Source organism: Lingula anatina, chromosome 8 (assembly GCF_051362555.1).
Source record: "Lingula anatina isolate TDL-2025a chromosome 8, LinAna3.0, whole genome shotgun sequence".
In the NCBI taxonomy this organism is placed as follows: domain Eukaryota; kingdom Metazoa; phylum Brachiopoda; class Lingulata; order Lingulida; family Lingulidae; genus Lingula; species Lingula anatina.
In genome coordinates, this window is record NC_141774.1 from 15,669,419 (window position 1) to 15,681,384 (window position 11,966).

Sequence of the window (11,966 nt, forward strand, 5' to 3'; positions counted from 1 at the left end):
CTTATTTGATAAGATGCGACGTACGGGTATTGAATGATAGTTATTAACAAGGAATTTACATATGAACCCCTTATCGTTTTCAATAATGATCCTTAGCTATAGTAATGGTAGTCATAAACCGCGAGATGGCTGTCGGACAACTTTATGACCAGTAATCTTTTGTCTGCGGTATTTCAATCAAAGCTTTAAATCTACCATTTGTTAAGAGAAACGCTCTACGTTTTCTAAAAAAAAAATGTGTCATATATGAAAACCACTCCGAAAACCAAATACTTTTTCCATTCAAGACACATTAGGTAAGAATAAGGTCATGATTTCCCACTTTGTATGGTTGAAATCAATTTATCCATAAGCAGTCAATCAAGAGGAAATTTGGAACAGAGAATTTTGGACAATTAAAAATAAAGAAACGGCATTAGTACCCTCTACAAGATCGTCAAGCTAAAACCTTTGACAATTCAAAAACCGTGGGCCGTAACAGAATGGTAGATGACATTTTACAATCCTAATACGGGAATTGCTCAGTCGATTTAGCACTTTTAGCTACACCCCCATCCCTAGCTTCTCATGAATATTACAAATTCAGTCAAGACTGATGCAGAGTGTAAAATTAAAATCTATCCCATTATAATACGACCGCCCAATGCAGTCAGACAACTGGCACAATCAGTAACAGCGCCACCTGTATTTTATTCTTGTCATCGGTCTGCCGCGAATGCACCAATCAAATGACTTGACTATATATCTATGATTTGTAATTTATTTAAAAAAAAACAGATGCGTCACCATCGAAGGGGTCTGCGCTTTCTGCTTTCTTTTTAAGTGAAATATTTGTTCCGAAATTAATTCACGTCTTTTACGATAATTGCAATAAATAATAATAATAATAAATTATGATTATCAAGAGGAACGATCTCCGACATAAGTTGTTTCACCTAGTGATATCGCAGACTGCGGGGGGGGGGGGGGGGGGGGGGGGAGGGGGGGGAGGGGGGGGGCTTGAAGAGGAATGCCATGCACTGGTTAATCATCAGAGCGAACGACATAAAGTCCTTGTATATACATTTACCCGCCTTTGTTGGTAAGTCTGGATTGAATGAGTGCAAGTCACAAATTATTGACATTTTAATTTAGGAAAATGCACAGGAAATATGTAAGAAGTACGGACACAGAGGGTGCTCTTGCTCCGAGTCCAGAATTAACCTTGTTTGTATCACGTACATTTTTAGTTGAGTAAAACACTTTGTGGAATCGTTTCATTCTTTACCGTGTGCAGAGTTTCGACGTACAACTTGGGAAGCTCTGAAGCAGTTTCAAGGAATGCGTTGCCCAAAGAGAGAGCTTTAAGTGCCCGGCACCCTGCTGAATGAGTGCATACAGAAAGTATTTTTATCACACTTAAAAGTTATTTTGATTAATTGTCGCGTTAAGAACATAAAAAAGAAGTAAAAAGGAACATGGCATTTTAATAAATTACTCATCACCTGATAGCAGACATGTTCGTTCTCATCCTATATCTTCCCGTCACTTGAGCTAGAATTCGTTAAAAACAACAACAACCGAGTCTGATAATGACATTAGAATTAAATTATTTGCGAATTATTCAATTCACCACATATTTATGTGCCTGTACTTGTAAAACCAATGTGAATTAAATAAAAACCATTTAAATAATGAGATAAGACTAATGTTAAGTGTTAAGAGCGCGTTTGTGGCAGAGAGAGAGAGAGAGAGAGAAAGAGAGAGAGAAGGCAACAAAAGAGAGAGAGAGAGAGAGTAAGAAAGAGAGATAAGAAAAACGTCTTTTTTTTTCTTTGAGACAATAAAGATGAGATATAATGATGTAATGAGATGTAATGTGTCATTGCATGTGAAGGAGGGTACTTCAAACATGTCCTTTACACAGGTAAAATACCTGCTTAGACGCAGCTGCATTTTATTACTTCATAATGTAGATTGACGGTAAAGAGAGACCACTCCGTTTGCATAAATCCTGCATAAAGCCGACATGTTACATAGAATCCTCAGCATTTTGCATTTAACTTGGTGTGTGGCTGCCTGCTGTGCATATTCACAGGTGACAGAGTCATATTGAAAGCAGAGGTATGTAAAACAAAAAACCCATGGTGTTGTTTTGATGAATCATACTTTAGAATATCAACAATATTATCCTCAAATTTTTTTCTGATGTGATAAGTATTCGTATCAAAGAGGGCAGTTTAAGTTTAAAACGGCGACTTTTCACTCGGTTTCGACAACGAATCTCCTGTTGCGATGCCTGACTTAAATTCAAAGAAACTTAAAGTTAATATACATGATGGTTTGCTCGAAGATTTTTTCCCTTTTCGCTTCGATAATGCAGAAATGACGTTATGGATAATATACTAATTCCAGATGATGACGTAACAGCAGCGTTTTTGGGGGTGAAAACTGAAATACCGATCTACAATGTATCTCGAAACATGAACAGCTATCAGTACCCTTTTTTTATCAGTTTATCAGTAAGAGGGCGAATTTGTTGAATTTATCATCATGATTAGATAGGGGCTAACATACCCTAATTGTTTGCTAAATTTAAAAAAAAACATAACTTTGATGACTCTGCTGACAAATTTACCAGTCACGGTAGTGAGAGGCCATCGTATTGAAATTCACAGTTGATCCGGCATTGGTGGGACAGGGGGTTTGCTGTGGATGGAGGGCGCGGTGAAAATATTTTTATACAAAATTAGAGCAATTATAAAACAATAGACTAGTTTTCACGACAATTTTAGGGTAAAAGACATGCTTTGTCTCGTTTAGCATATTATGCTGTCTTTTGGGGGACGGGGGTGGGTGAGAAGGGAAGTGGATACCCTCAAAGCTATATACCTGTATTTGTAAGAGCGCTCTACCAAACTGCCACTGATTTCGTTAATATACGAACATTAAGTATATTAATCTAGCATGGGTTGATTACAAGTGAAAACAAATCCTGGCAACACATTCCATTTAGAATGCCATTTACTAGTAACTGTAATAAGATGAAACCACTTTCGTCAAATATGTTTTCTCGACTGGTAGCTCCAATGGTTGCATAACGCTCAAAACAGCTTCCATGATTAGAACATAACTGCACAATCAGAATCCAAACTGTGCAGTTATACAAATATCTATTTGACAATATTGCTATAGTGGGCCCAGAAGGGGAGAGTGGAGCAAGCCCTGAGGGTGACTTAACCTCCCCTCCACCCGCCCTACACACACACACACACACACACACACACACACACACAAATTCGTATAACAGGCGAAACAAATCAAAATCTAGCGTATTTTTTAGTAAAATACTCATCGGCCAATGTTTATTTTTCATCCTTCTGCCACACCCCCTCCCCCTCTCCCCCGCCCCCTCTCTAAAAATGGATCAGTCAGTGGAATGCCATTAATAACTGCCAAGGGATATGTAAGTGCTATATAAATGGCCTGATAACATTAGAGACAACACTATGCAATGAAAGGACGGAAAAAAACTTTTTTCGTTGTCTCGGTTGCTAGATTCGTTTTAATCAACATGCATACCATCCCTGTCTCAACTGGCTGTACCAGTTCAGATCATTGGGAATCAATTTTTTTTACTGTGACTCCATGGCGCGTGTTACCCAGTACAGCTGTACTTGTCGCGAAGCAAAGTCATACAGAGTTGACGTTCATCCCACAATACGCACACATGAACAGCATACATCTAATAATGTATTGGTGAGCTTCATTCACTGTTAATTTTTCTTTTTTTATTTTTTATTAAGCTGCCCAAACCCATGATGACGTCATCACCGTTTCTTTTACTCCTCGTCTGTCATATCCTGAGTGGCTTCGAGGCTAGTACTGAGATCTCGCTCCCGCGAGAACGCATGTTCTTTGCCCAGTCGTTTGCACGCCCTGCAGAATTGGCACCGGACTACTTCATGAGTCCCCTGCCCGCTGCGGCGTTTCGTAATCTTCGTCTAATAGAGCAGCTGAAAGGTGAGGCCAAATCTCGTATTCACATGCTGTAATAATGGGGATCATCTGGCGTAGCTTAAAACGAGTCTGGTGACATTGCATGACGTCATGTAAGTCTAGAAAACGTGCGACAATCCTCGAGAATGACGTCAACATTTTAGCGATAAGGGCAGTACTTTACTGTCACTGCAGTGTGTCGTACGTCTAGAAAATATTACAAAAATGACACACAAAACATACAGTGATTTCGCATTGTTGTGCAATAGAATATACTTTGACAGAACTTGATAGAAAATCACCAGAAAAATTATTGTTTAGCTTTTGTTCGTTGTACGGTGGTTTTCACATGATTGTGTCGTGAATGTGAGTTGCGGAGGTATTGCAATCAAGTCCACGTTATACACGTAACTTTTACTCTACATGTACATCACCACTACATCACTCTACATCAAGTGAAAGTGGCAGTGAAATCCTTTTTTATAACTGTAACAGGTAGTGAATATAACGTATGACTTTTTGACCTTTTTGTTTCAACCTTGCCTCCACTCTTCACTTTAATAATTAATCTGCCAGTGAATATGTTATCATCTCCCCCTAGATTGTACAATGGACATGTGCCTTGCCGTCGACGCATCATACAGTCTGACCGAGAGAGAATCAAACGGGAAGACCGGGTGGGAAAACGAGATCATATTCTCGACGAATCTCGTTCGGCGTATCAGCAGTTTCGGGAAGGACGTCAATGTCCGATACGCCAACGTTGTGTTTGGCCAGAACGTCCGCACTTGGTTCGACTTCACCGAGAACCAGAATGTGGATCATATCATAGGGAAACTGGAGACGATGCCTTATCTGAGCGGTCAAACTAACATACCGGATGCGATGATTGAATGCCAGAACCTTCTCCTCGGTTCCGGACGTAATGTCGACAAGGTGGCTTTGGTGTTAACAGACGGGGTATCAAGCAAAGGTTTAGGTAATGTGTTAAGTCTGTGTTAATTGAACGGTGACAGGGCATAGTTGTAACATTGGAAAATATCAGTATGTAATTCAGAGAAACTGACTATTATATAAATAAACATGCTGCTCCTTTAACCACCAACAATTCCTTTTGTCTATTTCTGGGGACGCTTTTTTTTTTCTTTTTGTTTCAAACAAGCTGAGATGGTATGAGAAGTACATGTATATGGATTTCTGTCATACTATGAAAGATATATACCGATAATACATATTTAAGTGCTAACGCTCGCATACATCAGTTGTACATGTATTCTTAATTTCTAGGCGCTTTGACTGTGGCTGAGGCAGCCAATTCGTTGGAATCTCATGGAATTAACACGATTGCGGTTGGAGCCGGAAATATCAACGAAACCGAGCTCCTGGTCATCGCGCAGGGAGATCCGAGTGCGGTGTTCATAGCAGAAGATACCAGCAGTCTGAACAAACTGGTAGATGACATCGGCATATCATCCTGTGCCAGTGAGTGTGATGATAAACCCGCTTTGTAAAGTACCCTTAAGTGTCACGTCACCATTACTACACGTCGTATCATTCTTCTTCTTCATAATCCTCTTCTTATTTTTTAAGTCCATCGATCGGCGCCCCACCGCTGTTTATTTGCACTATTGATTGCATGTAATGTTTTTTTTACTCTATGCTTGAATTGCAATTATTTTTAATATTAGCAGAGTTGTTAAAACAAACTGATTTCATTTATCAGAAAAGAATGACACCACCACCACGACGTCCACAACAACGACTACTACAACACCGCCCGGTAGGTTACCCATACAGCGTAGAATGCATTTATTGCGGCAAACATTGGTGCAATGTTTTATAAGATTTTATCACAAAAATCAAATCATAAAATGTAAGATAATTAGAATATAGGTGTAGGAAAAATGCAACAAATTAGTCCAATATTATCAAGAAACCATCATACATGTAGATCTACCCATTATACACTGCGAAGCGAACGTTCCAGTGAGACGAATTCGATTAAGATTGAAATCCAAACACAATGTATGAACATACGTTTTAATGGACATTGACATGTGTAATATATGTTCATATGTATGTCGTATTCCACATTACATGTTGTCAGGTCCGTGTCAGTGGTCGGATTGGAGTCCGTGTGACATTCCATGTGGAGGCGGCGTGCAAACCAGGACTTTGATAGATTGCTGTGACAAGTGCTTGGCCAGACTGGACGTCCGGTCATGTAATACTGACCCTTGTCCATGTACGTATATCTGTATTTTTAGTCAACTGACCAAGTATATTCGAATAGAAAATTGGATCTTAGAGCGTGGATTTATCACCTAAAGTACTTTAATCCTTTGTTATCAATTGCAAATTCAATAATGAATTATCAGAACCCCTCGCATCTTACGTCATGTAGTGGTCCATCGTTGAATATCTTTACCAAAATTTCAATTTTACGCCGACTTTTGAATGCACAGTTTGGTAAAAGCTTCCATTCCGACACTCGTGACTCTGCCATGAACAGTCACGCTGATGTCACTACATTTGGCCAAGTGCTTGTTGAACATGCATTTCTAGATAACGTGGATGGCCAGTGGGGCGATTGGTCAGCCTATGGGGCGTGCACGGATAGTTGTGGTGGGGGCTATCAAATCAGGTCAAGGACATGCAGCAATCCGTCTCAGGCCGGGGCAGGGACGCCGTGTGTGGGACCAGCATCTGAGATCAATAAATGCAACACTCAGGACTGTCCAAGTAAGATTCATATTTGTATTATTATCGTGTTTTATCTATTTATTCATTAAGATTGTTTGTTATATTTTCCCTGTATATTGTTAATTAATATATTGATTTTTAGTTTAAAAAATTAATGATTCAACAATTAATATTTTATTTATGAAGCCAGTCATATATTCAACTATGATTTCATGTCATTTATCAAATTGTCTGTTTTTATTTCAACTCTCTCAATTTCAATCTCGTCACACAAATTAGTAAAAACGGAATAAATTCGTAACTTATTTCATGTCCACATTACACTGCGTTAATGTGTCTGACTGTCTGACTTACAGTTAACGGCCAATGGGGAGAGTGGTGCTGCATATGGTCAGAATGCAGCGCCACCTGTGGAGGAGGTCAGCGCACGCGCACTAGGCAGTGCAGCAACCCAGCCCCAGCCAATGGCGGCGCAGACTGTGTTGGAAGCAGTATTGAAAAGGAGATGTGTAATTCGCAGTCATGCCCAAGTAAGAAATCTAATGTAATAATAGACAGTTTGCACTATTCCGCATATATATATATCCAGATATCCAGCTTTTTCCCTAAGTTAACTGTTTTAAAAACACTTATTTCAGTTGACGGCGGATGGAGCTCATGGAGTGAATGGGGCGGATGCAACGCACTTGGGTGCTTCCAAACCCGTACCCGTACCTGCACCGAACCTCCCCCGCAACATGGAGGGAAGGATTGTCAAGGATTTGCGACAGACTATAAGTCTTGCAAGTCTTACTGCTGTCTTGGTAAGATTTTAACATAACCATGATAAATACATTCTGTATTTGTCAAAATCTTAATTCGTTAAGTAGCTGATGTATGCATTAAATCAATTTTGCATATACCACATGTAAGTAAGCACGATGGGGCTTTCAAAAAAAAAAAAAACCATGCATTGAGAGTGAATAATATTGTTTGCATATGCATTTCATTGCTTTTCGTCTAGTCATGTTTCCATTGTTTGTTTTCTAATATATTTAATCGATTTATTAATCTATTTCAGGATCATACATGCCATCGTCTTGGTTTGGATGTTAAGTGAAATAACATATGGTGACACACCCACTGGTACCTCTGTGAGGTTTCGAAAACATATAGGAGATTAGTTTGACTGAAAACAAAATCTGAATGAATAAAGAAATTAAGATTTGAGCTGCCTGTGGTGCTCGTTTTATCTCTTTCAAAATCTACCTTGAACATCCTGACATTATGCCCACGATAAATGTAGCCTCATGAAATTAAGAGTCATCGTTTCTCGGGTGTTATAATTAAAACGGTGGAAATTTTTGTGAATATAATACCTTTCATTGGAATAAAAACTTGGCCTTTTAGTGCTTTTTGTTTTATAATTCATCGTTGATTGCAAATTGATTAATCACCATCTTTGCTCTTTTATTTTCATTTTTCCTTGCTTTTTAGTACAACATTTCTGATATTTCATCCACTCACAACGCACGACACATTACACACAATATGTATTACCCGTGAATTGCGTAGGTTTTAATTCCAATATTTCTCGACGTCAACATGGAATGCTCCAGCATTAATACTTTTCATGTGCATCATATAAATTACCCTATCTGTTATATTTGACCCATATAGCTGTAACGAATAATAATTGTTCACTTTACTTTTTTAATACAAAAACGCAAGTATGAAGAGCTTATTAGACCTTCACGGAGTAATTAAATAAATAAAATTTGATGAATTATATGTTTCGTTTAAGGAAAAGGCAATTCAAAAGGAAAAACTGTTGTAAAAATGCATGTACGAATTTGACACTGTTGGGTTAGATAGTTCTGTTTTAAACTTTTTTCCCTTTCGTAATGTCTTGGTCTTGTCGATTCTTAGAATAAATGCCTCTTTAAACCCAACCACGGGAAAAAAGAAAGGCACAACACAAAGGTATCAAGGCAAGGGCCATTTCTATTAATTTAAACAGTTATTTATACTATCATATACTGCGAATGGCGACACAGATGCTACACTGTAAAAACAGTGCTTAGCATTTAAATACATACAACATACGTTAAGCACCTATACGCATTTAGAAATATGTGTAAAAGCTAAGCACGTATAGCTTTTCAAGCGTTTCACAGAAGAAAATGCTAGACACGTTTGCAGTGTTACACGTTTAGCTATGTGCTTAGCTTCACCGGTATATGGATCTATAATAAGTCTATCACAAGCTAAGCACATTGGCTAAGCACTTCCCCTGCTAAGCGCGTGAGGCTGCTAAACACATGGAGCTGCTATAGGTGTGGAATTCCTAAACGCGTGGAGCTGCTGAACAATACCCTCTACCAAGGCCGTAGTTCTTGGGGACATTTTTTGCTGAGACGACATCAGATCAAATTGACTATCTATTTATCTAGAGACATATCTGTGAATATCTGTGCAAAATCAATCTGTCGCCCTGGTAGAGGGTAGCTGAACAACAAGTTTAGCTTTTCAAGCTTCTTTCAGAAGAAATAAAAATGTTTAACATTCTTAGAAGTGTCGCACTTTTAGCTATGTGATTAGTTTCACCGGTCCCATAGGTTTATTACAAGACTCAACAATTTGGCTTAACACTTCCCCTTGTAAACGTGTGGAGCTGTTGAAGGCATGGAGCAGTCTGCTCGAACGCTTTGTGTCCTTCCTTGCAGTAACGCGTGCTTATTTAAAATAGGCCTATTAAAGATGCATACAAAGTCAATTTTTTGCTCAAAAATCAACCAAATACCAGTATATAGTTTCAAAAAGTATAATTAAGAAAATTGCCAGAAGGCATTGATTAATATTACCCGAAAAATGATATTTGAATGGATTTTTCTGTTAGCTTACTATGCTGTATATACATGGGGCAGAAAAGTAGGTCACATAAGTAGGTTAAATTTCTGACCAAAAATTTAAAGAGCAGTCTAAAGCTCTTTTTTGGCTGATAGAGTGATTTATTCAGTTTGTCCCTTTATTTGAGTCGTATAAGAATCTAGTAGAAGTGGTTTATATGTGTTACTGGCAACCCACGCTCCACCGATGCTCGGTTCATATGTACCTTTAAGTAATAATCCAAATAACAAATAACGTTTTCACGACGTTATCAGATGGTTACATGCTGGTTATGGTATAGAAGAACATTATGATAACGTTATGGGTGTTTTAATGATGTACAGTAACGTTATAATTTGTAAAAAGATTCGAAGACCGTTTCTACAAAATTTTATGATACATGTAACGTCATTTTGTGGAGTTTTATCAGCGTGTTTATAACATTCTGGAAAAACATTATATAATGTTTTGAAAACATTTTTATATAAATAACCAAAACACGCCTTATGCTGTTTGATCTACAGTTAGCGGTTAATTCCAAAATGGGCTTGGGGTTAGTCGGCGACTAGAGAGGTGCGAATTTCAGAATATTCGGACTATCGGTACCGAAATAACCAGCATGTGATGAAAGCTTAAATAAAGTATTATAATGAATACCCCACCATCATCCTGATGTACTATTGTTCATTACTTCCGGAAAAAAATAAATAGATATCAATACCGTAACGCATTTTATCAAAATATGGAGAAAGGTGTTTTAAAGTAAAAATGATAGTTGTTTCGTGCCTTTAGTGAACTAGTGAATTTTCCTAACCTGCTTTTCAGAAATACATTCCAATAAACTTCCTCGCAAGGTCAGCTAACACAAGGATGAATAAGTCCAGCTGTAAAGAGGATAGTGGGAAGTCAACGATGTTGACAGTTCATGGTACCCTGTTATAGAAAGAGATAACTATGGCAGTTAAAGGTGACCGTGAGTTCGTCTGTGTGTGTGTGTGCGTGCGCGCGCGCGCGCGCGTGTGTGCGACCAAAACAGTTGATACCCAAAAAGTTAAACAAATACACCCTACATTTATTAGCCGTCAAACGCGTCATACTGCTAAACACAAGCGTGTAACATGTTAAGGAGCTAAGCATGTTAGGAGCTAAACGCGTCGAAAAAGTGAGACAAAACTGGCGCTTAGAAATGTGTTTAGGAGCTAAACACTGTTTTTACAGTGTAACCTTATCTTCAAAAAATATACATGCACCGTATTTTTGTTTAATAATAATTATAGTAATAAATTGTCAATCCCGTGTGTGTGCGTGTGTGTGTGTGTGTGTGTATGTGTGTGTGTGTATGGGAGAGAGAGAGAGAGGGAGAGAGAGAGATGATGCCCATGTGTAAGAGGCTGAGAAGCTACCGGTAGCTATAAATGTTTAAAGCGGAGCTCTAATCGGGTTTTAATAGGTGCATTTTATTACTAAATTAAATGACGTGAGTGCACAGAATCCATCCGGTTCACATTTAATCTACGCATTACTTACATTGCATATCAAGCGGTAAAGGCAGTGCAAACAGCTTAGAAATAACCTTACCCCCTCAACGGTACCCATCTCACTGTAGACGCAATCGGGTAATTGGGGCAAGGTCGAAAGGTATGTAAAGTATAAAAATATGTCTTCCGATTTTGTTATTTGGCAGAGTATTTACTTATACAGATGAGTATGGTTGCACCCTTGTTTTCAGAAAGTCGATTTTCCTTATTTAATGCGATGAAACATGTGGGAGACGACAAATGTTGAGGTCATGATATATCCAAGATTGTGCTGTCAGTGGTAGTTAATGAAGAAATACTGGAGGGGGTCAGCAACATGTCAAATTGCGACAGCGATAGGTTTCTAGGTTGGCATTTTTTTTTTTTTTTTTTTTTTTTTTTTTTTTTTGAAACCAGGTTGGAAACTGATACTGTACTAATTATACTGTGTGTGTCACAGGCCGGATCCCAATGAAATCCAGTTATCAACCGGGCTAGGCGAGATCCCAATTAGGATTTTTAAACGGGCTTAAATACTAGATTGTTCAATGTAAATATTTGCCAAAAATAAAGCCTAAAAAATGCGTTTGATTACTTTAAGAAGAAAAAAAGGTACATAGATGGAAGGCGCGAAAATGAATGCATGCAGGCTCCCACGGGTCCCGGCAAATTACCTTTGGAATAAAAAATGCTATAGTTTAGAAGGATTGATTGATTTGACAACTACTTATATCTGGTCATTGGCATGAAGTCTGCGTCGTCAAAAGAAAAATATACTAGATCGCTAGAGAAGAATTTCATCAGCCGTGTTGTTATAAGAATGATGTGATTTTTTTCTTCAATCAGCAGCTAATATTGAGATTTTTACCTCCAATATTTCGATGTCTAGCAGGACATTTT

At 38.3% G+C, this 11,966-nt stretch overlaps 1 protein-coding gene across 1 annotated transcript; it reads left to right on the plus strand.

Annotated features, from left to right (window-relative positions):
• Positions 1 to 1,944: 1,944 nt before the first annotated feature.
• Positions 1,945 to 8,069, plus strand: LOC106176614 (uncharacterized). The gene is made up of 10 exons (XM_013559078.3): positions 1,945 to 2,103; positions 3,786 to 4,002; positions 4,580 to 4,957; positions 5,266 to 5,460; positions 5,702 to 5,758; positions 6,086 to 6,223; positions 6,544 to 6,720; positions 7,038 to 7,211; positions 7,320 to 7,484; positions 7,742 to 8,069. Exons 2-10 carry the CDS (start codon positions 3,798 to 3,800, stop codon positions 7,774 to 7,776), a joined length of 1,524 nt encoding a protein of 507 aa, XP_013414532.2. The 5' UTR covers positions 1,945 to 2,103; positions 3,786 to 3,797; the 3' UTR covers positions 7,777 to 8,069.
• Positions 8,070 to 11,966: the final 3,897 nt, after the last annotated feature.